Source organism: Oncorhynchus keta, chromosome 12 (genome assembly GCF_023373465.1).
Source record: "Oncorhynchus keta strain PuntledgeMale-10-30-2019 chromosome 12, Oket_V2, whole genome shotgun sequence".
Classification (NCBI taxonomy): domain Eukaryota; kingdom Metazoa; phylum Chordata; class Actinopteri; order Salmoniformes; family Salmonidae; genus Oncorhynchus; species Oncorhynchus keta.
In genome coordinates this window covers 36,697,941-36,724,266 of record NC_068432.1, presented here as the reverse complement: position 1 = coordinate 36,724,266, position 26,326 = coordinate 36,697,941, and the positions used below count along the sequence as shown (strand labels likewise).

Here is a 26,326-nt window from a genome sequence, read left to right as displayed (position 1 = left end):
TACACCACCCCTACCTTGTCACAACACAACTGATTGGCCCAAACACATTAAGGAAATACATTCCACTAATGTCCTTTTAACAAGGCACACCTGTTAATTGAAACGCTTTCCAGGTGACTATCTCATGAATCTGGTTGAGAGAATGCCAAGAGTGTGCAAAGCTGCCATCAAAGCAAAGGGTGGCTACTTTGGAGAATCTCAAATATATTTGGATTTGAACCCTTTTTGGTTACTACATGATTCCATATGCATTATTTCATAGTATTGATGTCGTCACTCTTATTCTCCAATGTAGAAAATAGTACAAATATAGAAAAACCCTTGAATGAGTAGGTCTGTCCAAGCTGTTGACTGGTACCATATAATTCAAAAGTTTGGGATCACATAGAAATGTCCTCGTTTCTGGTAGAAAAGCACTTTTTGTCCATTAAAATAACATCAAATTGATCGGAAATACAGTGTAGACCTTGTTAATGACTATTGTGGCTGGAAACGGCTGATTTTTTAAATGGAATATCTTATTGGCGTACAGAGGCCCATTATCAGGAACCATCACTCCTGTGTTCCAATTGGCATATTGTGTTAGCCTTTTAAAATAAGCTCGGATTAGCTCATTGATCATTAGAAAACCCTTTTGCAATTAAATTAGAACAGCTGAAAACTGTCTGTCTGATTAAAGAAGCAATAAAACTGGCCTTCTTTAGACTAGTTGATTATCTGGAGCGTCAGCATTTGTGGGTTCGATTACAGGCTCAAAACGGCCAGAAACAAAGACCTTTCTTCTGAAACTCAGTCTATTCTTGATCTGATATAAAAATATGACTAATGACTATGACTAATAACTGACATCAACATTACTATTAAGACTAAGTGAGGTGTTTGTGTGTTTTGTTAACAAATGGGACAGTATGATTATCTATCAAGAATAGTGTCTTTTAGATCTCCCAGTCTTGTTTCAGTTGGGAACTGACCAATAAAAATGTGTTAACTAAAAACACCCTCAATAAAAACCATCTAATTACAGAGCACTGGTATAATGCCTATCGCTGGTGATCCTCCACCTTGTTGACACACCCACTTTCAGAAACTCCACATATGCATTTACCCATACTTGTAGCCATGTGCTACATGCATGAGCAGTTACAAGCCTGCTTGAGTTAGTGGCAGGCGGACGAGCAATATCCACTGTCGTATTACGGATGAAGCCTGAGCTGGAATGTGAAGCTAACTGAAGCTGGTTAGTTTTAGAAAACCCTGAGTAGATATAGGTTGCTTCAAAGGATACCCGTTATCATTTAGCGATTTGAAATCATAAAGCATAATACTTCAAAGAGTTTAAACTAACAAAATATTCTTGATCTCTGAACATTTATTTAAGATTTTCAAAATCAATATAATACAGCATCTTAAAAAGATAAAATATCTGACCTACAAAATCCATCCTAATACTTGTTTTTAAAAACATATCCAAGCCATTTACATCAAGCAGCATAGAACACAGTAAAACATTTCAATTGGAGTAAATGAAAATATGAGCAGACAGAAATGTGCATTTCTTAAGTTGAGTCCCAAATTAAGTCCTACCATTCCCTCCTTTAAAAATGGAAGGAATTAATAACACACAACCACACCAGAATGAACTTTGTACAAACGTATGGTGCAAATCCTGAAGTGACTTGAAGGCCCCATTTCATTTCTGAGGTCTATTACTTAACAGACATAAAATTAAAGAACTGAAGAAATGTGACCTGGGAGGACGTGGACATTTGGTTCCAAATAGATTATTTAAAATCACAGAGTTTGACATCCATAATTAGAAACACTGTTCTTCCAATTATTCAGACATTTATACATGTTATGTGCATCACACAGATCATCATAAGTGAAAAGCTATACAAGTAGTTGTTTTTTGAACTAGATCAGCCATAGCTCTTTTCTCTTTCATGACAGTTATGCATAATCTCTGGTTTTGTTTCTTTTTTTGTGATAAAAAAATATATTTCATATTCAATAGGCTACATTGATATTATATTAATTAGTGTTACCCCCATCCAAAAACCTTAATATACTTATAACACCCCCTTTCTTTTTCTTATTGCTTTTGTTCCACCGAGCATGTTAAGACTGGCCTCCTGTTGAGTGAATTTTAAAAGAAATTAAACATTTTCACAATTGATCTGGAACAGCCCTTTGAACAAAAACACACTTTAAAAGGATACTTTGGGATTTTGGCAATGAGGCCCATTATCTACTTCCCCAAGGCCATTTTTATGTCTGTGTCCAGTATGAAGGAAGTTAGAGGTAGTTTTGCGAGCCAATGCTAACTAGCTTTAGCACAGTGACAAAGTCTATGGGTATCTGCTAGCAGATACGCATAAGACTTCCAGTCATTGGGGTAACACTAGTTAGCAATTGCGCTAGCTAGCAACTTCCTTCAAACTGCACGCAGAGACAAATGGTATCTACGAGTTAATACGACTCTTCTTGCCAAAATCCTGAAGTATTCCTTTAAGAATCACTTTTTTTTTCAGTAGTAAGGTTGAATCTTCTCATATCCTGAATATCTTGGCCACTCTGGGCAGATCCCATGGGAGCACCTGGGACTACCGTAGTGATCGAAGTGAATTCCCAAATCAAAGGAGTGCATCTGCTGAGTACTGCTGAAGCTACCCTGGCCATCACTCTTCAGAGCAGACCGGATAATCCTGTAGTTCTGGCCCTGGTTGCTGTCCCAATATGTCTGGCCATTGACTTCATAGCAGATGGCAAACTCTACCTTCTCGTGTGGTATCAGTGCAGCTGGAAGGGAAACCTCGAAGGAGAAGGTATCACGGTCCGAGCCCATGTATGTGTCCTTAACATAATGGCACTCCAAGTCGGTGTAGCTTTTCCAGGTGTCAAAGGTCAAACGCACCTTTAGAGACTTCTCGAAGGACAGGTTTTTTACCTTCACAGTTCCAGCCAGTGCCCTCTTTTTCAACATGCAGTTTTCCAAGCAGACAAGCTCGGTCTCCAAACGCTGGCGGAAGAGCAGGTAGTCAGAAGAGGGCTGGGTGAAATCCAGCACCAGTCTGTCCTCATCTGTTAATTTGAGCGCAGCGCTGAACAGATCTGTGATGTTGAGTGGAATGTCAATGGCATTGTCGAACAGGGAATAAACCTTCACCTTGGTGAGGGCCAGGCCATTGTGGTCGGCAAAGGACACTCGCCTTTTGGGTTTCCCATTCTCCTCGTGAATAGCGCTCTCTGATTTAATCTGCTTAGGAGGAGCAGAGGATTTGAACCTCAGGCAAGGGTTCAGACAGGGTCGTAGTGGTTTCAGTGATTTTGGGGTCCTGTAGCAGAAGTCATCGTTCGACAGGTAGAGCGGCATGGCAAATTCAATCAGCCTGGTGGACTTGAGGATAAAGGCCAAATACACTAAGGGAAGAAAAAGAAAAAAACATACCAGAAAGTTGTGGTGAAAATATTGTCATTCGACAAGTTACTTCAAACAATGTTTGCCAGCGAACAAATGCTCTAGTGAAATGCATACAGTATTCTTGCTGAATTTGCACACAAAACATTATGCAACAGTAGGCTACATGTGGTCACAGAGAAACATAGCGTCTTTGACTTTCATTAAAGGAAATAGCTTATTTCAGCTGACAGAGGTCCCGATTTATGTACAGCCATCACATGCCTCTAGTTGTATAAGATCAATGTTTAAGTTACCAAAAGGTATTCTCTAACCTTCCTTTTCAAGGTGAATAATCATGCCTTTACCATTTGTAGACATTTGAAAAAAGGGAAGGTGATCATTTATAGCCTTCTGAAACGCTGTTTGTATTTTTCCCAAACAAACAATCAATTCATTTGTTGTCTCCATACCTACATTTCATGTAGTTGACACATTTGATTGGCTAGTCTTTTCTTGGTGGTGAAGCAGCAGCACTCATCAGTCCTCTGATTTCTGACTAGGCAGCATACATTGCATTCGGGAAAGTATTCAGACCCCCTTCACCTTTTCCACATTTTGTTACGTTACAACCTTATTCTAAAATGGATTAAATTGTTTCCCCCCTCAATCTACAGACAATACCCCATAATAACAAAGCGAAAATTGGTTAGGAAATGTTATCACATTTATTTAAAAAAATAACTGAAATACCTTTTTTTTTTACAAAAGTAATCAAACCCTTTGCTACGAGACTCGAAATTACGCCAGATTTAGATACGTTTTCAGCTCTATTCTTTCAGGGGTATATTCATTCCGCCCATTCGGTTGCAAAACGTTTCTTAAAAGGAACGAAGCGGGGACGGAGCTAAATTAATTTGTCCACTAGAAGTTCGAGTTTAGCTCAGTTTGGTTCTTAAACGGTTTCCGTAATGAATATATCGCTGGTTTCAGTTTCTTTGAATATGGAACAAAAACCGAATTCAATGTAATAGGCTAGGTTACTAACCACTGCAAACTGGAGTGGTTAGCAACTAACACAAGTTATATTTTTATTCAGTCAAGAAACAAGCTTACCTTGTGTAGTTTGTTAGAAATATTTGCAATTAATTAAGCGATAGGGTAAGTCTACCAGTCAGAAATCACCATTGCACGGTCAACAGCGGTAAAAGCTCCTCTTCCGTGTCGTTTATATGTGGGCTACAATGTAGGTATATATATCACTTTTGCAGCAATGTTACTCTATAATTGCTACAAACCAATGACCTATCGCAACTTCACGAACTGTACCCAGTTTCAGTCATGCCACCGGCTCGTTGCTTTAAACGCCATACTGGGTTCACAGGGTATATAAATAAAATAAAATAAAACATGCTGGTTTCACGTGAACGTGTACCTGTAGCCAATCACACTAGGCCGTGAAGGAATGCTCGGTGAATGATGGGGCAGGTAGAACGACTGTGAGGCCGTCAGTTCCGGTGACTTTTTCAAAGGACATTCTACTCCAAAATGAATGAAAATAAAAACATAATCTCAATATAATAGCATTAAACCAAATAACATATTGGTCCATATCAGATTATGCTGTTTTGCAATAAGCATTATCACCTGTAGCCCAACTGATCGTCAATAGTGAAGGGGGAAATCAATAGTTACATATTTGTTGTTTTTATTTTACCTTCATTTAACTAGGCAAGTCAGTTAAGAACAAATTCTTATTTTCAATGACGGCCTAGGAACACTGGGTTAACTGGGGAGCAGGTGTGCATAATCAGTTGCCAGAACCGGTGGTTAGTAGACAGCGCTGGAGAGGGTGAGCGGATAGGAGAGCAGGTGGGGGTGTGACAGAATCTGGAGAATTGAAATACATATTGTATCGGCACCTGAGATAACATCATATTGTGAGGTCCCTGGCAAATTCCAGCCCTAATAATCAGTGGCTATAAATAAAAAGGCTGAAGGAGAGGGTTGCCCATCTGCATTTACACCATTGGGCTAGTCATTACCTCGTCCTAGATCACAAACACTACAATTTATTTTGTTGTTAGTTAGCAATATATGACTTGATTGTCCCCCCAAAACATGTATTGAATGCTTTTAAACCTGTTAAACCCGATCTGTGTTACATTGGGTGTGTTTGAGCAGTAAGGCTAGACGAAAAGTAGACGAGAGGTGAAGTTGGAGGAGTTGCATCTGCGACAGCTGAGAGTTGGACACTATTGTGGTTTACCAACAGCAAGGCTCTGTGCAACATGGCAGTGTTGCCATTGTTTCTAAAAAAAAAACATATTTGTAATGTCCAAATAAACATATCTCCAACCCCCATATCACACACTCACAAACTGTAAATATACACTGAGTGTTCAAAACATTAAGATTAATTACCTTCCTAATATTGAGTTGAACACCCCCTCGTTTGTCCTCAGAACAGCCTCAATTCGTCGGGGCATGAACTCTACAAGGTGTCAAAAGCATTCCACAGGGATACTGGCCCATGTTGACTGATTCCCACAGTTGTGTCAAATTGGCTGGATGTCCTTTGGGTGGTGGACCATTCTTGATACACACAGGAAACTATTGAGCGTGAAACACCCAGCAGCGTTGCAGTTGTTGACACAAACCTGTGCGCCTAGAAACTACTACCATACCCCTTTCAACCAATCATTAGGGTGTTTTTATTTGATCTACGTGAACGTGATCAAAGAAGTGACTGAAACAGAAACCAACTTTGGCATTCATGTATACATACAGCATGTACAAATTAATGTGATATTTGAGGCCCTCTCTCATTAGTGGCAATTGTGCTTAACGTGCCAGAATTCAGATATGTCATTGCACTATCGTCGCTCACTATGCTTCAATGTGCCAATAAATCTACTTTTGAGTTTTTTTCAAATTGCTGGTGTCTTGAAGCTAAAATTGGGATCATGCGTGCTTTGCTAATAACCATACCAAAAAAAAGAGCATTGTACGATACTGCGAAATTAGCAAAACAAGGAATTTGTGGTAAGTGCATTGAGGCCACCATCTTTATGCACCTCTGCTACTGATATTAAAATGTACACACATTTAATTACAGTTTGTTAGTGTGTGATATAGGGGTTAGAGACATGTTTATTTTGACAATACAAAGAAAAACATGTATAAACAATCGCAACACTGACATGTTGCACTGAGCCTTGCTGTTGGAAAACCACATCAGTGTCCCACTTTCTGCTGTAATGGATGCACCTCCCTGACTCCCTCCCACAGTCGGTTGCTTCAGCCTTACCACTCAAACAAGCCCATTGTCACTAAGCCCTTGCAGAGAAACTACATGATCAAAATCACATCACTTCATTGGTCTGACATCATATAGGGGGGAGGAGCAAGCTTCAAACTGGAAGCTCATCAAAGCACATGGTAAGAAAAAAAGCACATGGTAAGATCAGTGACAGCTTTTTTTAATGTTAAGGTTATAAAACTGTCATAACTAATGCACTGTGCCAAATTGTGACATAAACATGCATACTCTGTACTTGTAAAACAAAATAAATAAAACAAGTTGACAATATTATGTTTACATTTTCTAATTGAGTAATCTTTGTTGTCCCGCTTTACAAACTAAGGTAGGACAGTATTATAATTGGATCTCCTTCCAATGGAGGAAAAATATCCAGTTTACATCAGGATTCCCTGTACTTAGGTTAGGCAGGGCTCTGGTACCTGTAGTACCATTATCCTGTTTAATTTACATATATGCCAATACAATGGCATCAAACAGAACAATAGTGAATTCAGAAAAGTGGGACAATTTTTACATTTCTGTCTTCTATATGCTCTTTCGATATGTATCCAACACATGATAATATAACAAAGCGTGAATTGAATTGTAATATTGGTACAATTAGGACTATAACAATGTTGTCCAAGTTTATCGAACCTTCTGTCCAGTCTACCAAAAGCAAATTGAGAATATGGTTTGGCTCAGTGTACACAAATGGGTGTGCCATGCTTCCTGTGAATATGATATCAACATTTGTCCTTTTGTGTGATTAGGAAACATCTTGAGGATTTCAGAAATGTATCATGTGTTGGACTAATATGTTGAGAGGTTACAGAAGACAGAAATTCACTTTTTTTCTGAATTCAGCCTAAAGATCCCACTGTATACATACAGTTGAAGTTGGAAGTTTACATACACTTAGGTTGGAGCCATTACAACTAGTTTTCAACCACGCCACACGTTTCTTGTTAACAAACTATACTTTTGGCAAGTCAGTTAGGACATCTACTTTGTGCATGACACAAGTAAATGGACAATGACCCTAAGCATACTTCCAACGTTGTGGCAAAATGACTTAAGGTCAACAAAGTCAAGGTATTGGAGTGGCCATCACAAAGCCCTGACCTCAATCCTATAGACAATTTGTGGGCAGAAGTGAAAAAGCGTGTGCGAGCAAAGAGGCCTACAAACCTGACTCATTTACACCAGCTCTGTCAGAAGGAAAGGGCCAAAATTCACCCAACTTATTGTGGGAAGCTTGTGGAAGGCTACCCGAAATGTTTAACCCAAGTTAATTAAACAATTTAAAAGGCAATGCTACCAAATACTAATTGAGTGTAAACTTCTGACCCACTGGGAATGTGATAAAATAAATAAGCTGAAATAAATCACTCTATTATTCTGACATTTCACATTCTTAAAATAAAGTGGTGATCCTAACTGACCTAAGACAGGGAATTTTTACTCAAATTAAATGTCAGGAATTGTGAAAAACTGTCATGCTCGCTATCCTCAAACTCCCTGTCATAAATCGACCAAGGCGCAGCGTGCATGTAGTTCCACATCTTTTGATGAAAGTGAAATCGAAATAACCAAAAAACAAACAGGTAAACAGCAAAGACCGTGATGCAACCGGTGTGCACACAAACACACACAGAAATACAACACAGGTGCATCAAAGCTGGGACACAACACAGGTGGGAAAAGGCTACCTAAGTATGGTTCTCAATCAGAGACAACGACAGACAGCTGTCCCTGATTGAGAACCATACCCGGCCAAAAACAAAGAAATACAAACATAGAATGCCCACCCTAGTCACACCCTGGCCTAACCAAAATATAGAATAAAAGCCTCTATGGCCAGGGTGTGACAAACTGAGTTTAAATGTTTTTGGCTAAGGTGTATCTACACTTCTGACTTCAACTGTATGAATCAGGCCAAAGTTTGTTCCTTATTCACTCCAGCTTTGGTCACGTTCACATGGGTCCAACAAAAACATCTTATTGAGTGGTTGACATACAGTGCCTCCCACAAGTCAGGCGATGGCTGCATAGTGCTTCCGGTGAGAAGCAACTGCAGCAACTTCATCAAAAGAAGCATGACCTTTGATCACATGTAGGTTTATGCAGTTGACATGTAGACGGAAGTCTGACATTTTGTATCCCCATAATGGAACAAACTTTGAAAGGCGTTGGTCACCGATGTAGCAAAATTGAGCTGCTAGAACTCCGACCATTTAGCCCCGGTCTCCCCTATGCACTCAAAGTAAATGCTGAGCAATATTGCCAAGCAATGTTGTTGGCAATGAGGTGGGGTATGATACACTGGACCAATGATGAAGCATATATTAACTTAAAACAAAATTTCCCCATTTAATTACTCATCTCATATAGCTTGTTGTTGCCTGTTGACTGCCACATATGTAGTGGAATGTAAACTCAGCAAAAAAAGAAACGTCCTCTCACTGTCAACTGCGTTTATTTTCAGCAAACTTAACATGTGTAAATATTTGAATGAACATAACAAGATTCCACAAACATGTGATGAACAGAAGTTGAATAATAAGTCCCTGAACAAAGGGGAGGGGGTCAAAAACGAAAGTTACATTCAGTATCTGGTGTGGCTACCAGCTGCATTAAGTACTGCAGTGCATCTCCTCCTCATGAACTGCACCAGATTTGCCAGTTCTTGCTGTGAGATGTTACCCCACTCTTCCACCAAGGCACCTACAGGTTCCCGGACATTTCTGGGGGGAATGGCTCTAGCCCTCACCCTCTGATCCAACAGGTCCCAGATGTGCTCAAAGGGATTGAGATCTAGGCTCTTCGCTGGCCATGGCAGAACACTGACATTCCTGTCTTGCAGGAAATCACGCACAGAACGAGCAGTATGGCTGGTGGCATTGTCATGCTGGAGTGCTGTACAGAAACCCAGCCTAAAACCCCAAACAGCAAGCAATGCAGGTGTAGAAGCACCTGCAAAGGAGGAGTTGCCGTTCAAGGGCGCCTCTGTAAATTTACTCATGCTATCTACGATTTCAGAGCACTCTCTTCTGAGTGTGCCAGAGCGCAGAATAACTTACGATTTTACGAACGGCAACACCCGTCGAATATGACTGGTGTCGTTAAAGTTGGCAAAAAAAACATCATTACATTGTTGCCAAGAGCACAGTTACACCATGACCAGACTGGGCACGTCACATGTGCGAGCGTTGCAAAATACATTTAGAAATCCATGTTATTCAATTATTGCACCCACACTGCTCGTGCGTGCCAACGAGCGTCTGCATTGCCAAGGGCTAAAATAGAAGTCATTCCTATTTCTGACGCAGATCGAGCTGCAAGTCCTGCCTCTCCCATCTCCACATTGGTTTATAGAAGCAGGTACCCACGTGCCATCTCCTCATTGGTTATACCCATGTGGGTGATTGAAAGACGAACTGTTTTGCCGGTTGTCGTGGTAGTACTATGAAAGTGTAGATGCCAATCACCATATAAATTCAAAGGTGAAAAAGCCTGGAAGGAGGAGAGATGACTAGAAACGATTCGGTTGACCGTTTTATGTGTGGATTAATTGTCGGAGTAGAGGACCTTGTGCATTTCAGGTAAAATAACAACTCAATGTTTATATCCCATGACAAATTAGCTAGCAACAACAAGCTAGCTAAATAGGACAAGCTAGCTAGCTAAATTGCTATACATGTTTAATGCTTTTTGACCTGTCCCCAAATTAATGTAATTGGTTCAGAGTTTGTTTTGATATTTTAACCTGCGTGTCTTGATCGCGTTTGGTGTGGGGGGAGAAAATAAATTTATGCACGATGGCGCACACACATTCCATGAAAACAGTCACCAACACTCTAGATAACATGAAAATAGACTAACCAGCTCTGCTAGGGCGAGTAAAATGGTCTGGAAGTAGCTAGCTAGTCAACTTGACCAGTTAGCTTGGTTGCTTGACTGCTGTTGTGAGGTCAGAACGCTTGGATCAACCCTACTCCTCAGCCAGACCATCCCTCCCCCTCAACAGACAATTACACTGCTCACACACCAATGGACATTTATATTGATCATTGTTACAGTTGTAACACCTATGTGAGAATGCTGTTCATCGACTACAGCTCGGCATTCAACAACATAGTACCCTCCAAGCTCGTCATCAAGCTTGAGACCCTGGGTCTCGACCCCGCCCTGTGCAACTGGGTACTGGACTTCCTGATGGGCCGCCCCCAGGTGGTGAGGGCAGGTAACAACATCTCCTCCCCTCTGATCCTCAACACTGGGGCCCCACAAGGGTGCGTTCTGAGCCCTCTCCTGTACTCCCTGTTCACCCACGACTGCGTGGCCACGCACGCCTCCAACTCAATCATCATGTTTGCGGACGACACAACAGTGGTAGGCTTGATTACCAACAACGACGAGACGGCCTACAGGGAGGAGGTGAGGGCCCTCGGAGTGTGGTGTCAGGAAAATAACCTCACACTCAACGTCAACAAAACTAAGGAGATGATTGTGGACTTCAGGAAACAGCAGAGGGAACACCCCCCTATCCACATCGATGGAACAGTAGTGGAGAGGGTAGCAAGTTTTAAGTTCCTCGGCATACACATCACAGACAAACTGAATTGGTCCACTCACACAGACAGCATCGTGAAGAAGGCGCAGCAGCGCCTCTTCAACCTCAGGAGGCTGAATAAATTTGGCTGTCACCAAAAGCACTCACAAACTTCTACAGATGCACAATCGAGAGCATCCTGGCGGGCTGTATCACCGCCTGGTACGGCAACTGCTCCGCCCTCAACCGTAAGGCTCTCCAGAGGGTACACAACGCAACACCGGGGGCAAACTACCTGCCCTCCAGGACACCTACACCACCCGATGTTACAGGAAGGCCATAAAGATCATCAAGGACATCAACCACCCGAGCCACTGCCTGTTCACCCCGCTATCATCCAGAAGGCGAGGTCAGTACAGGTGCATCAAAGCTGGGACCGAGAGACTGAAAAACAGCTTCTATCTCAAGGCCATCAGACTGTTAAACAGCCACCACTAACATTGAGTGGCCGCTGCCAACACACTGACACTGACTCAACTCCAGCCACTTTAATAATGGGAATTGATGGGAATGATGTAAATATATCACTAGTCACTTTAAACAATGCTACCTTATATAATGTTACTTACCCTACATTATTCATCTCATATGCATACGTATATACTGTACTCTATATCATCGACTGCATCCTTATGTAATACATGTATCACTAGCCACTTTAACTATGCCACTTTATTTACATACTCATCTTATATGTATATACTGTACTCGATACCATCTACTGTATCTTGCCTATGCTGCTCTGTACCATCACTCATTCATATATCCTTATGTACATATTCTTTATCCCCTTACACTGTGTATAAGACAGTAGTTTAGGAATTGTTAGTTAGATTACTTGTTGGTTATTACTGCATTGTCGGAACTAGAAGCACAAGCATTTCGCTACACTCGCATTAACATCTGCTAACCATGTGTATGTTACAAATACAATTTGATTTGACTCGATTTATATTTATTTTTTTCATTCATTCCGGCACTGTTGGAGCTTGGAGCTTAAGTATGTCACTGTACACTGCAGCTACATCTGTGACCTGTGCAGGTGATCAAATACAAATCTAATCTAATCTTTGTTATGATGTCAAAATGAGGGTTGTTGTAGCCTACAAAACAAACTCATCAGCGATTGGATAATCACTAACCAATCAGAGGATCAAAGCCAATTATGAATGTTCCAAACGCTGCTTTACACCTGCATTGTTTGCTGTTTGGGGTTTTAGGCTGGGTTTCTGTACAGCACTTTGAGATATCAGCTGATGTACGAAGGGCTATATAAATAAATTTGATTTGATTTGCTTTACCCATGTGTGTTCTGGTTCTGGCCCAACCCATCGGTTTCTGGGACCAATCAGGGGCCGGTTTCCGATAGCGATGGAATTTAGTGTTTTAGTAATGCATCTTTCCTATGGCCGAATATGTTACATACATTTCCCAAAACATCATGCAGAGAGAACGGTCTCTAAGTGTGTTGTTGGAGCATGTGTCCATACTGATAGAATCAAAAGAAATCGAGCTCTGCTCTCGGATCATCTTTCAACATTAAAATCTTACTTTAACATTATAATTATTTCACAATACTGATGACGGATTAGATCCTAGGTTGATATTAGCACCTATAGCAGCAAATAAGGATTTACTAAATCAATGATTTGGCACATCATTGCGCACATGTTAGGCTACACATTATGAAATATATTGAGACCAATTACAGACATTAGCCTACAAGTATAAAAATAAAATACAATAAATGTATTTCAATATGATTGAAATAGGTCTATAGTCTACTGTTTGTATTTTAATGCAGTCATCTCGGTCATTTGAATCATATTTTTAGACGTTGCTTGTTTGTATCAATTGCAAAGACATCGTCAACTTTGTATTTGGCAGTCACAGAGACCGATAGTCACAGAGACCGGATAAACCAAAGATCTTCTGTGTATAAAGTGACGAGGGATGGCAAAAAGCATTGAGCGATGCATTTAGCTGTTCTACGAGTAGTCTGAGGCAGGCTTTAGATTACAAGGTTCTTCAAGTGCAACGTTAATAACGATGGTTTTGTGAAACAACTTGGAGATTTAACGATGCGCCTATGTAACAGTACTCTTCTGGCGTTGTGTACATCAGTCATCGACACGGAACTCCAATATGTAGCACCAATCATGTAGCTTTATTCTGATAAGAACGACACAAGATTGCACGTCATGCCATGCCCGTCTCACCATCCAACTCTGCACTCACGCACGCTGGTTTGGTGCTTGTTCACTGGGCAGTTACCAAAATAATACAATTACAATATAATATCTTTAACAATGTACCTGATAAGAACGACACAAGATTGCACGTCATGCCATGCCCGTCTCACCATCCAACTCTGCACTCACGCACTGTACAAAATATATGAACCCCCCCACCAGACACAGTAAGTTGCTAGCTAATACTGGCGTGAATTCTCTACAACAAAATGCACAACAAATATTCTCCAAAAACCCCTGCATCTTATGTGTGATGTTTGAATAACATTTACGAACTATTTGATATAAATTGTACATTTAAATAATCACTTGAGAGCATAAAATCACTTTTGACGTACGGTGCTTTGCAACCAACAACTTACCGCTGGTTTGGTGCTTGTTCACTGGGACGATTCTAACTGGAACATCCCCCCCTCGTAAGCAAGCTACGCAAACCAGCCAATAAGATGCCATGTTGAGTAGGTGAAGGCAAGACAAACTCAAACCAAAAACCCATTGGCTTAACAATAAAGTGGCAAGGGGAATCACCAATATAACCCTGTTACACTTACAAAGGTTCTAATGATAAACTTAACCTTAAAATGCTTTTTGGAAACCGGGCCCAGAACAGTTAGAATGTGTTTGCGTTCTAGAAATTGCCAGGAAGGTACTCCAGACTCCCCTGCGGGTTCACGCTGAGTTCATTGTCGATGAATAAATAGACTGTAGCCGAAAGCGAGGGAGTGTAGTCAGAGGAGGTGCAGTGCATCTGCGACAGGCGGATACTAGTGTGGTTTTCCAGCGGCAGGACTCAGATCAACATGGCAGTGTTGTCATTGTTTATAAAGGTTTATCTTTATACTGTTGAAATACACATGAACATTTTAGTCGTCACTCTTGTCCAGAGAGATTTACAGGAGCAAGTAGTGGTAAGTGTTGCACAACATCAGATTTTTCACCTAGTCGGCTCGGGGATTCGAGCCAGCAAACGTTTGGTTACTGGCCCAGCACTCTAAAATGCTAGGCTACTTGCCTCCAACCCCCATATCACCAGTGGTGGAAAAAGTACTCGATTTTCATACCTGAGTAAAAGTAAAGATACCTGAATAGAAAATGACTCAATTAAAATTCTACTTGAGTAAAAGTCTAAAATTATTTTGTTTTAAATATACTTAGCAAAAGTAAATGTAGTTGCTAAAATATACTTAAGTATCAAAAGTAAAAGTATGAATAGTTACAATTCCTTATATTAAGCAAACAAGACGGCACAATTAGTTATTTTTATATTTATTTACCAGGGTCACACTCCAACACTCAGAGATAATTTAAAACCAAAGCATTTGTGTTTAGTGAGTCTGTCAGATCAGAGGCAGTTGGGATGACCAGGGATGTTCTTGTGATAAGTGTGCGAATTGGACCATTTTCTGTCCTGCTAAGCATTCAAAATATAACAAATACTTTTGGGTGTTAGGGAAAATGTCTGGAGTAAAAATGACAACTTTCTTTAGGGTTGAAGTGAAGTAAAAGTTTCAAAAATATAAATAATGTAAAGTACAGATACCCCCAAAAACTACTTAAGTAAAAATACTTAAAAGTACTACTTAAGTTCTTTACACCACTGCATATCACACACGCACAAACTGAAGTCAAATGTGTGTACATTGCACAATCAATTAGTGAGAGAGAGAGTGTAAAACATCACATTCATTTGTATCTATCCACTGTATACATGAATGGTGGCAAAGTTTGTTCCTGTTTCAGTCATGTCTTTGGTCAAGTTTGTGTAGGTCAAACAACAACACCCTAATTATTGGTCGACAATAGAACCACCCACAAGCTGGGTGAAGAGCATGAAGTACATTGAAGATAGACTCCAATAATCAACTAATCATGATCTTCAGCTGTGTTTGCTAGGGATGGGGGGGGAAGCGTGGCACCACTCCAGCCCCAGAGGACTGGAGTTGCCCATCCCTGTCCTATGCAGAGGCAATTAAGTGTTGTGAGAACAAGTGACACTGTAGAAGATATGGTGGTGGAAGCCACAGCCCATTGAGAATGTTTGTTTCCAGTCAAAAAATTGAACTAGCAAGATGGCAGCAACCATGAATCGGAGTATGCAACCAAAAGTATATTATAAGTGCCTCCTCACCATCTTAAATAAGCATGCCCCATTAAAAAAACGTAGAACCAGGAACAGATATAGTCCTTGGTTCTCTCCAGACCTGACTGCCCTTGACCAGCACAAAACCTCCTGTGGCGTTCTGCATTAGCATCGAACAGCCCCTGTGATATGCAACTTTTCAGGGAAGTTAGGAACAAATATACACAGGCAGTTAGGAAAGCTAAGGCTAGCTTTTTTGAACAGAAATTTGCACCCTGTAGCACAAACTCAAAAAAGTTCTGGGACACTGTAAAGTCCATGGAGAATACGAGCACCTCATCCCATTGTCCACTGCACTGAGGCTAGGAAACACTTTTACCACTGATAAATCCACAATAATTGAGAATTTCAAAAAGCATTTTTCTTACGTCTGGCCATGCTTTCCACCTGGCTGCCCCAACCCCGGTAAACAGCCCTGCACTCCCCACAGCAACTCGCCCAAACCTCCCCCACTTCTCCTTCACCCAAATCCAGATAGCTGATTTTCTGAAAGAGCTGCAAAATCTAGACCCCTACAAATCAGCCGGACGAGACAATCTGCACACTCTCTTTCTAAAATTATCTGCCGAAATTGTTGCAACCCCTATTACTAGCCTGTTCAACCTCTCTTTCGTATCGTCTGAGATTCCCAAAGATTGGAAAGCTGCCGCGGTCATCCCCCTCTTCAAAGGGGGTGACACTCTAGACCCAAACTGCTATAGACTTATATCTATCCTACCCTGTCTTTCTAAGGTCTTCGAAAGCCAAGTTAACGAACAGATTACCTACCATTTCGAATCGCACCGTACCTTCTCCGCTATGCAATCTGGTTTCAGAGCTGGTCATGGGTGCACCTCAGCCACGCTCAAGGCCCTAAACATTATCATAACCGCCATCAATAAGATACATTACTGTGCAGCCTTATTCATCAACCTGGCCAAGGCTTTCGACTCTGTCAATCACCATATTCTTATCCGGAGACTCGACAGCCTTGGTTTCTCAAATGACTGCCTCGTCTGGTTTACCAACTACTTCTCTGACAGTGTGTCAAATCGGAGGGCCTGTTGTCCGGACCTCTGGCAGTCTCTATGGGGGTGCCACAGGGTTCAATTCTCAGGCCGACTCTCTTCTCTGTACACATCAATGATGTCGCTCTTGCTGCTGGTGATTCTCTGATCCACCTCTACGCAGACGACACCATTCGGTATACTTCTGGCCCCTCTTAGGACACTGCGTTAACTAACCTCCAGACGAGCTTCAATGCCATACAACTCTCCTTCCGTGGCCTCCAACTGCTCTTAAATGCAAGTTAAACTAAATGCATGCTATTCAATTGATCACTGCCCGCACCTGCTCGCCTGTCCAGCATCACTGCTCTGGAAGGCTCTGACTTAGAATACGTGGACAACTACAAATACCTAGGTGTCTGGTTAGACGATAAACTCTCTTTCCAGACTCACATTAAGCATCTCCAGTCCAAAATGACATCTAGAATTGGCTTCCTATATCGCAACAAAGCATCCTTCACTCATGCTGCCAAACATACCCTCGTAAAACTGACCATCCTACCGATCCTCGACTTCGGCGATGTCATCTATAAAATAGCCTCCAACACTCTACTCAACAAATTGGATGCAGTCTATCACAGTGCCACCATTTTGTCACCAAAGCCCCATATACTACCCACCACTGCGACCTGTACGCTCTCGTTGGTCGGCCCTCGTTTCATACTCGTTGCCAAACCCACTGGCTACAGGTTATCTACAAGTCTCTGCTAGGTAAAGCCCCACATTATCTCAGCTCACTGGTCACCATAGCAGCACCCACTCATAGCACTCGCTCCAGCAGGTATATCTCACTAGTCACCCCCAAAGCCAACTCCTCCTTTGGTCGCCTTTCCTTCCAGTTCTATGCTGCCAATGATTGGAACGAACTGCAATAATCACTGAAGCTGGAGACTCATATCTCCCTCACTAGCTTTAAGCACCAGCTGTTAGAGAAGCTCACAGATCACTGCACCTGTACATAGCCCATCTGTAAACAGCCCATCTATCTACCTCATCCCCATACTGTATTTATTTATTTATTTATTTATCTTGCTCCTTTGCACCCCAGTATCTCGACTTGCACATCCACCTTCTGCACATCTACCATTCAAGTGTTTAATTGCCATATTGTAATTACTTCGCCACCATGGCCTATTTATTGCCTTAACTCCCTTATCTTACCTCATTTGCACTCACTGTATATATATATTTGTCTTTTTTCTACTGTATTATTGACTGTATGTTTTGTTTATTCCATGTGTAACTCTGTTGTTGTATGTGTCGAATTGCTATGCTTTATCTTGGCCAGGTCGCAGTTGCAAATGAGAACTTGTTCTCAACTAGCCTACCTGGTTATATAAAGGTGAAATAAAATAAATAAAAATATATACTCTATTCTATACTATTCTATGGTATCTTCGTCACTTAATGTTTACATATCTGGCATTACTCATCTCATATGTATATACTGTATTCTATACTATTCTACTGTATCTTAGTCCGTTCCGCTCTGACATTGCTCATCCATATATGTATATAGTCTTTATTCATTCCTACTTAGATTTGTGTGTATTGGGTATATGTTGTGTAATTTGTTAGATATTTCTTGTTAGACATTACTGCACTCATATTACTGCATTATTTCTGCACATATAGCCCAACGTTTGTAGAACAACTAAAGTTGCATTAATAACATCAATAACTCTAAATAGAGCATATAGGAATACCTATTTCGTTGTGAACCGCTCAACACAGAATAGCCGCATGTGCGCACTCCCTCAAATCGTTTGGAGAAAATATCCTTTCTATTTTATTCAACTTTGTTCAATTGTATTCTTCATACTATAAAATAATGCCACGGAATTCTAAGAAAATCTTGTCTGCTAAATGAACTTGTTTAGCCCACAGCCATTTGGCATAGCCAGATCAACTCAGTCAACTCAACAACTTAGTCTGCTATTCTGTTCTTCTGAAATAGACTAAATTTTCTTCCAATCATGTTTCTTTAGACCTGTCTAAAATAAATAATTGATTTATTGTGAAGGTGTAGCCTATATTACATGGATTTCTTTGACTTTTGGGTGTCAAAATCATTTTTCAATTCGCTTGATCAAACTTTCCTGTTTTATATTTGGGACGGCACAGTACCATGGATTGGTAGAAAACATTTATTTGGGCGGCACACGGCAATGCGGTACAGAGCTCAATTTAGCTTCTGCATGCCTCTGGAGGCTTCGCAATTGCGTCACACTATCCATATGGTGCCCCCGACCACATTTTCGGATCAAGTATAAATGGGCTTTTAGAAGAACAAGGTGCTTTGTGACAGAGAAAGAAGAGAAGTTAGAGGGATCACTGGGCCCAAAATCTGTCATCTCCAGCAGGTAGTGTTTTTTCGGGATGTTTTTTGCTCACCAATCAAGTTTTTGTATGAAGGTCAATGAGTGTTAAATTGTATTACCAAAAAATGTTCTGGCTTATTTGGTAAATGTGGCTTATTTTATTGAATAAAAGTTTCATAATGATTAAGTTGTTATGAGTGTACTGGTATAAGTAGGACAAGTGACATCCTGGCAACTTTAAGAAAAAACACTTTTATTTACCTTTTATTTAACTAGGCAAGTCAGTTAAGAACCAATTCTTATTTTCAATGACGGCCTAGGAACAGTGGGTTAACTGCCTGTTCAGGGGCAGAGCAACAGATTTGTACCTTGTCAGCTCGGGGATTTGAACTTTCCGGTTACTAGTCCAATTCTCTAACCACTAGGCTACCCTGCCACCCCAAAATGTTTGATGATCCTTGCTGTTGGAAAACCACTAGTGTCCGACTTTCACACATGCACCTACCAAGAGTTCATTCTGCTTCTATAGCGTACCATATGCTTCCCAGTCTAAACAGTTCACACACATATTGGGATAACATTTTAGCTTTTGTTCGTGTCGGTCTTCAGCATTTAATTTCTTTGGCTATTCGTGCATACATATTTTTGGGGGCCATTTAGCAGATGCTCTTATCCAGAGCAACTTACAGGAACAATTAGGGTTAAGTGCCTTGCTCAAGGGCACATTGACAGGTTTTCATCTAGTCTGCTCAGGGATTCCAATCAGTGATCTTTCAGTAACTGGCCCAACGCTCTTAACCGCTAGGCTACATGAGACAAGTCAAAGTTTGTCAGTGATTGGTCAAGGGTACTACTCCAAGTTTGTTGTCATTCAACGAGAGGAGTAGTGTTTGTTTAAAAAAAATCACATGAGAAACACTGCACCAAACCTCTTAGCTAGATGTAAAATTGCATCACTAAGACCTCCTTTGCAAAAATTCAAAATTAATGACAGATTTTTTGATTTCTTATATTCATTCTTACTATTCTGAGGAAGTGTTCCTGGTTATGTTGTTGCTATAGTGGCTCAAGAGGGACAAACAACGGTAATATTGCATTTTTTTCCCTTGTTTTTCAAACAACAGTGTTTTGGGAGTATGAGAGCACAGACGGTGTAACGGTTTTCTTCCGTTGAAGGAGAGGAGGACCAAAATGCAGCGTGGTTAGAGTTCAACATGTTTAATCAAGACCATACACGAGAACACTACAAAATACAAAACAACAGATGTGAAAACCGAAACAGTCCTATCTGGTGCAATGACACAAAGACAGAAGACAACCACCCACAAAGTACCCATAGAATATGGCTGCCTAAATATGGTTCCCAATCAGAGACAATGATAGACAGCTGCCTCTAATTGAGAAAAAATCTAGGCAACCATAGAACTACAAACTACCTAGAAAGGAAACAGCCCTATAAACATACAAAAAACCCTAGACCAGACAAAACACATACATCCCCCATGTCACAACCTGACCTAACCAAAATAAAAAATAAAACAAAGATAACTAAGGCCAGGGTGCGACAGTACCCCCCCCAAAGGTGCGGACTCCCGGCCGCACACCTAAATCCATAGGGGAGGGTCTGGGTGGGTGTCTGTCCACGGTGGCGGCTCTGGCGCCCTACTAAAGGGCCCTACTGGACTAAACCAACTCCTCCAGACTCCTCCTCCAGAGGGGCAGCTCAGGCTGGTTGACGGCTCTGGCAGCTCCTGGCTGACTGCCGGCTCTGGCAGCTCCTGGCTGACTGCCGGCTCTGGCGGATCCTGGCTGACTGCCGGCTCTGGCGGATCCTGGCTGACTGCCGGCTCTGGCGGATCCAGGCTGACTGGCGGCTCTGGCGGATCCTGGCTGACTGGCGGCTCTGGAGGATCCTGGCTGACTGGCGGCTCTGGAGGATCCTGACTGACTGGCGGCTCTGGAGGATCCTGGCTAACTGGCGGCTCTGGCGGATCCTGGCTGACTGGCGGCTCTGACGGATCTTGGCTGACTGGCGGATCTTGGCTGACTGGCGGCTCTGGACAGGCTGGAGACTCTAGCAGCTCTGGACAGGCGGGAGACTCTAGCAGCTCTGGACAGGCGAGGCGCACTGTAGGCCTGGTGTGTGGTGCCGGCACTGGTGGTACTGGGCCGAGGACACGCACCTCAGGGCGAGTGCGGGGAGGAGAAACAGGGAGTACTGGGCTCTGGACACGCACAGGAAGTCTGGTGCGGAGGGCTGCAACCGGAGGGCTGGTGCTTGTAGGTGGCACTGGATAGACCGGACCGTGCAGGTGCACTGGAGCTCTTGAGCACCGAGCCTGCCCAACCTTACCTGGCTCGATGCCCACTCTAGCCCGGCCGATACGAGGAGCTGGTATGTACCGCACCGGGATATGCACCCGCACTGGAGACACCGTGCGCTCCACAGCATAACACGGTGCCTGCCCGGACCCTCTCGCTCTCCGGTAAGCACAGGAAGTTGGCACAGGTCTCCTACCTGGCTTCGCCATACTCCCTGTGCCCCCCCCATACATGCTTGGTCCTGGTGTGGTGAGTGGTTCTGTAACGGATTTCTTCCGTTGAAGGAGAGGAGGACCAAAATGCAGCGTGGTTAGAGGTCAACATGTTTAGTCAAGACCATACACGAGAACACTACAAAATATAAAACAACAAACGTGGCAAAACCCGAAACAGTCCAATCTGGTGCAATGACACAAAAACAGAAGACAACCACCCACAAAGTACCCACAGAATATGGCTGCCTAAATATCGTTCCCAATCAGAGACAACGATAGACAGCTGCCTCTAATTGAGAACCAATCTAGGCAACAATAGACCTACAAACTACCTAGAAAGGAAACAGCCCCATAAACATACAAAGACCCCTAGACCAGACAAAACACATGCGAACATATCCCTGTCCACATGATCGAAGTAATCTTGAAGCGTGGAATCCGATTTGTCGTACCAGCGTTGAACAGACCTGACACGGGTGCTTCCTGTTTTAGTTTCTGTCTATAGGCTGGGAGCAACAAAATGGAGTCATGGTCAGCTTTTCCGAAAGGGGGACGGGGGAGGGCTTTATATGCGTCGCGGAAGTTAGAACAACAATGATCCAGGGTTTTGCCTGCACCGGTCGCACAATCGGTATGCTGATAAAATTTAGGGAGCCTTGTTTTCAGATTAGTCTTGTTAAAATCCACAGCTACAATAAATGCTGCCTCATGATATGTGGTTTCCAGTTTACATAGAGTCAAATTAAGTTATTTCAATGATGTGTCTGCTTGGGTGGGAATTTACACAACTGTGATTATGATCGAAGAGAATTCTCTTGGTAGATAATGCGGTCGGCATTTGATTGTAAGGAATTCTAGGTCAGGTGAACAAGGATTTGAGTTCCTGTATGTTATGATCACACCACGTCTCGTTAATCATAAGGCATACACCCCCGCCCTTCTTCTTACCAGAGAGATGCTTGTTTCTGTCAGCGCGATGCGTGAAGAAACCAGGTGGCTGTACCGACTCCGATAGCGTGTCTCGAGTGAGCTATGTTTGCGTGAGACAAAGAACGTTACAGTCTCTGATGTCTCTCTGGAAGGCAACCCTTGCTCGGATTTCGGCTACCTTGTTGTCAAGAGACTGGATATTGGCGAGTAGTATGCTCTGGAGCGTACCCATCTACGGAGACTGACCAGAAGACCACTACGTCTGCCCCCTCTTCGGCACCGTTGTTTTGGATCACCGGCTGGGATCCGATCCATTGCCCTGGGTGGTGGACCAAACAGAGGATCTGCTTCGGGAAAGTCATATTCCTGGTCGTAATGTTGGTGAGTTGACGTTGCTCTTATATCTAATAGTTCCCACTGACTGTATGTAATAAAACCTAAGATTTCCTGGGGTAACAATGTAAGAAATAACACGTGGGACGGTAATCATTTAGGCAGCTTACCTTGGGGGCACAGAGACAATGGTGGTCTGCTTGAAACATATAGGTATTACAGACTTGGTCGGGGAGAAGTTGAAAATGTCAGTGAAGACACTTGCTAGTTGGTCCAGCATGCTTTGAGTACACGTCCTGGTAATCCGTCTGGACCCGCTGCTTTGTGAATGTTGACCTGTCTTTCTCACATTGGCTATGGAGAGAGTGATCACACAGTCATCCAGAACAGCTGATGTTCTCATGCATGCTTCAGTGTTGCTTGCCACAAAGCGAGCATAAAAGGTTTTTAGCTTGTCTGGTAGGCTCACATCACTGGGCATCTCGCGGCTACTGTAGGTTTTCCTTTGTAGTCTGTAATAGTATGCAAGCCCTGCCACACCCAACATGCATCAGAGTCGGTGTAGTAGGATTCAATCTTAGTCCTGCAATGACGCTTTTCCTGTTTGATGGTTTGTCTGAGGACGTAGCGGGATTTCTTATAAGCGTCCGGATTAATGTCCCGCTCCTTGAAAGCGGAAGCTCTAGCCTTTAGCTTGGTGTGGATGTTGCCTGTAATACAGTACATGGCTTCTGGTTGGGATATGTACGCACTGCCACTGTGGGGATGGAATCATCAATTCACTTATTGATGAAGCCGGTGACTGAGGTGGTATACTACTCATTGCCATTGGATGAATCCCAGAACATCTTCCAGTCTGTGCTAGCAAAACAGTTCTGCAGCATTGCAGGGCTCCGGGCAGCCGAGCGGAAATGGAGGAAAACTCGCCTCCCTGCGGACCTGGCATCCTTTCACTCCCTCCTCTCTGCATTTTCCTCCTCTGTCTCTGCTGCTAAAGCCACTTTCTACCACTCTAAATTCCAAGCATCTGCCTCTAACCCTAGGAAGCTCTTTGCCACCTTCTCCTCCCTCCTGAATCCCCCCCCTCCTCCCTCTCTGCAGATGACTTCGTCAACCATTTTGAAAAGAAGGTCGACGACATCCGATCCTCGTTTGCTAAGTCAAAGGACACCGCTGATTCTGCTCACACTGCCCTACCCTGTGCTCTGACCTCTTTCTCCCCTCTCTCTCCAGATGAAATCTCGCGTCTTGTGACGGCCGGCCGCCCAACAACCTGCCCGCTTGACCCTATCCCCTCCTCTCTTCTCCAGACCATTTCCAGAGACCTTCTCCCTTACCTCACCTTGCTCATCAACTCATCCCTGACCGCTGGCTACGTCCCTTCCGTCTTCAAGAGAGCGAGAGTTGCACCCCTTCTGAAAAAACCTACACTCGATCCCTCCGATGTCAACAACTACAGACCAGTATCCCTTCTTTCTTTTCTCTCCAAAACTCTTGAACGTGCCGTCCTTGGCCAGCTCTCCCGCTATCTCTCTCAGAATGACCTTCTTGACCCAAATCAGTCAGGTTTCAAGACTGGTCATTCAACTGAGACTGCTCTTCTCTGTATCACGGAGGCGCTCCGCACTGCTAAAGCTAACTCTCTCTCCTCTGCTCTCATCCTTCTAGACCTATCGGCTACCTTCGATACTGTGAACCATCAGATCCTCCTCTCCACCCTCTCCGAGTTGGGCATCTCCGGCGCGGCCCACGCTTGGATTGCGTCCTACCTGACAGGTCGCTCCTACCAGGTGGCGTGGCGAGAATCTGTCTCCTCACCACGCGCTCTCACCACTGGTGTCCCCAGGGCTCTGTTCTAGGCCCTCTCCTATTCTCGCTATACACCAAGTCACTTGGCTCTGTCATAACCTCACATGGTCTCTCCTATCATTGCTATGCAGACGACACACAATTAATCTTCTCCTTTCCCCCTTCTGATGACCAGGTGGCGAATCGCATCTCTGCATGTCTGGCAGACATATCAGTGTGGATGACGGATCACCACCTCAAGCTGAACCTCGGCAAGACGGAGCTGCTCTTCCTCCCGGGGAAGGACTGCCCGTTCCATGATCTCGCCATCACGGTTGACAACTCCATTGTGTCCTCCTCCCAGAGCGCTAAGAACCTTGGCGTGATCCTGGACAACACCCTGTCGTTCTCAACTAACATCAAGGCGGTGGCCCGTTCCTGTAGGTTCATGCTCTACAACATCCGCAGAGTACGACCCTGCCTCACACAGGAAGCGGCGCAGGTCCTAATCCAGGCACTTGTCATCTCCCGTCTGGATTACTGCAACTCGCTGTTGGCTGGGCTCCCTGCCTGTGCCATTAAACCCTACAACTCATCCAGAACGCCGCAGCCCGTCTGGTGTTCAACCTTCCCAAGTTCTCTCACGTCACCCCGCTCCTCCGCTCTCTCCACTGGCTTCCAGTTGAAGCCCGCATCCGCTACAAGACCATGGTGCTTGCCTACGGAGCTGTGAGGGGAACGGCACCTCAGTACCTCCAGGCTCTGATCAGGCCCTACACCCAAACAAGGGCACTGCATTCATCCACCTCTGGCCTGCTCGCCTCCCTACCACTGAGGAAGTACAGTTCCCGCTCAGCCCAGTCAAAACTGTTCGCTGCTCTGGCCCCCCAATGGTGGAACAAACTCCCTCACGACGCCAGGACAGCGGAGTCAATCACCACCTTCCGGAGACACCTGAAACCCCACCTCTTTAAGGAATACCTAGGATAGGATAAAGTAATCCTTCTCACCACCCCCCTTAAAAGATTTAGATGCACTATTGTAAAGTGGCTGTTCCACTGGATGTCATAAGGTGAATGCACCAATTTGTAAGTCGCTCTGGATAAGAGCGTCTGCTAAATGACTTAAATGTAAATGTAAATGCATTGCATCTGCGTCATCTGACCACTTCCGTACTAAGCAAGTCACTGGTACTTTCTGCTTTAGTTTTTGCTTGTTAGCAGGAATCAGGAGGATAATTATGGTCAGATTTGCCAAATGGATGGAGAGGGAGAGCTTTGTACGTGTCTCTGTGTGTGGAGTAAAGGTGGTCAAGAGTTTTTTTTCCCCCCTCTGGTTGAAAGGTAAAACGCATTTAAGTTTGCCTGCATTAGTCCCCGGCCACTAGGAGCACCTTTTCTGGATTTCCTTGTGTCATGATCGTCGAAAGAACATTCGGACCAAGGTGCAGCGTGATATGGGTTCCACAACTTTTTATTTGTGAAACGCACAAAACAATAAAAAGCAAAAGATACGTGAAGCTATGGAGTGCTCACAGGCAACTACACATAAACAAGATCCCACAAAACACAGTGGGGAAGTGGCTGCCTAAATATGATCCCCAATCAGAGACAACGATAAACAGCTGCCTCTGATTGGGAACCATACCAGGCCAACATAGAAA

At 43.3% G+C, this 26,326-nt stretch overlaps 2 protein-coding genes across 6 annotated transcripts in view; one reads left to right on the top strand and one right to left on the bottom strand.

Annotated features, from left to right (window-relative positions):
- Positions 1 to 1,351: 1,351 nt before the first annotated feature.
- LOC118391441 (protein phosphatase 1 regulatory subunit 3B-like) lies at positions 1,352 to 14,036 on the bottom strand. Of its 5 annotated transcripts, none has more exons than XM_052458159.1 (2): positions 13,931 to 14,036; positions 1,352 to 3,420 (listed from the first exon to the last, which is right to left on the bottom strand). In XM_052458159.1, the coding sequence occupies exons 1-2, from the start codon at positions 14,019 to 14,021 to the stop codon at positions 2,528 to 2,530; spliced, it is 984 nt and encodes a 327-aa protein (XP_052314119.1). In that variant the 5' UTR covers positions 14,022 to 14,036; the 3' UTR covers positions 1,352 to 2,527. The 5 variants fall into 5 exon arrangements, with proteins under 5 accessions (XP_052314119.1, XP_052314120.1, XP_035638741.1 ...); XM_052458160.1 differs by lacking the exon at positions 13,931 to 14,036 and adding an exon at positions 13,632 to 13,924; XM_035782848.2 differs by lacking the exon at positions 13,931 to 14,036 and adding an exon at positions 4,833 to 5,538.
- A 193-nt stretch (positions 14,037 to 14,229) lies between these two features.
- The window catches only part of LOC118391439 (G-protein coupled receptor-associated protein LMBRD2B-like), a 49,415-nt gene continuing 37,318 nt past the window's right edge, over positions 14,230 to 26,326 (top strand). Inside the window, exon 1 of the mRNA XM_035782843.2 lies at positions 14,230 to 14,476. The gene's annotated coding sequence lies outside the window, so the exon portion shown is untranslated. The remainder of the gene's footprint in view (positions 14,477 to 26,326) is intronic.

What these genes read in the sequence shown, in the direction of transcription:
- LOC118391441 (XM_052458159.1), bottom strand. Translation starts at nt 14,021, where the DNA reads ATGGCATCTTATTGGCTGGTTTGCGTAGCTTGCTTACGAGGGGGGGAT. An exon ending in GAACAAGCACCAAACCAGCG is followed by an intron (nt 3,421 to 13,930) that starts GTAAGTTGTTGG and finishes TTCTTCCCTTAG; the next exon opens with TGTATTTGGCCTTTATCCTC.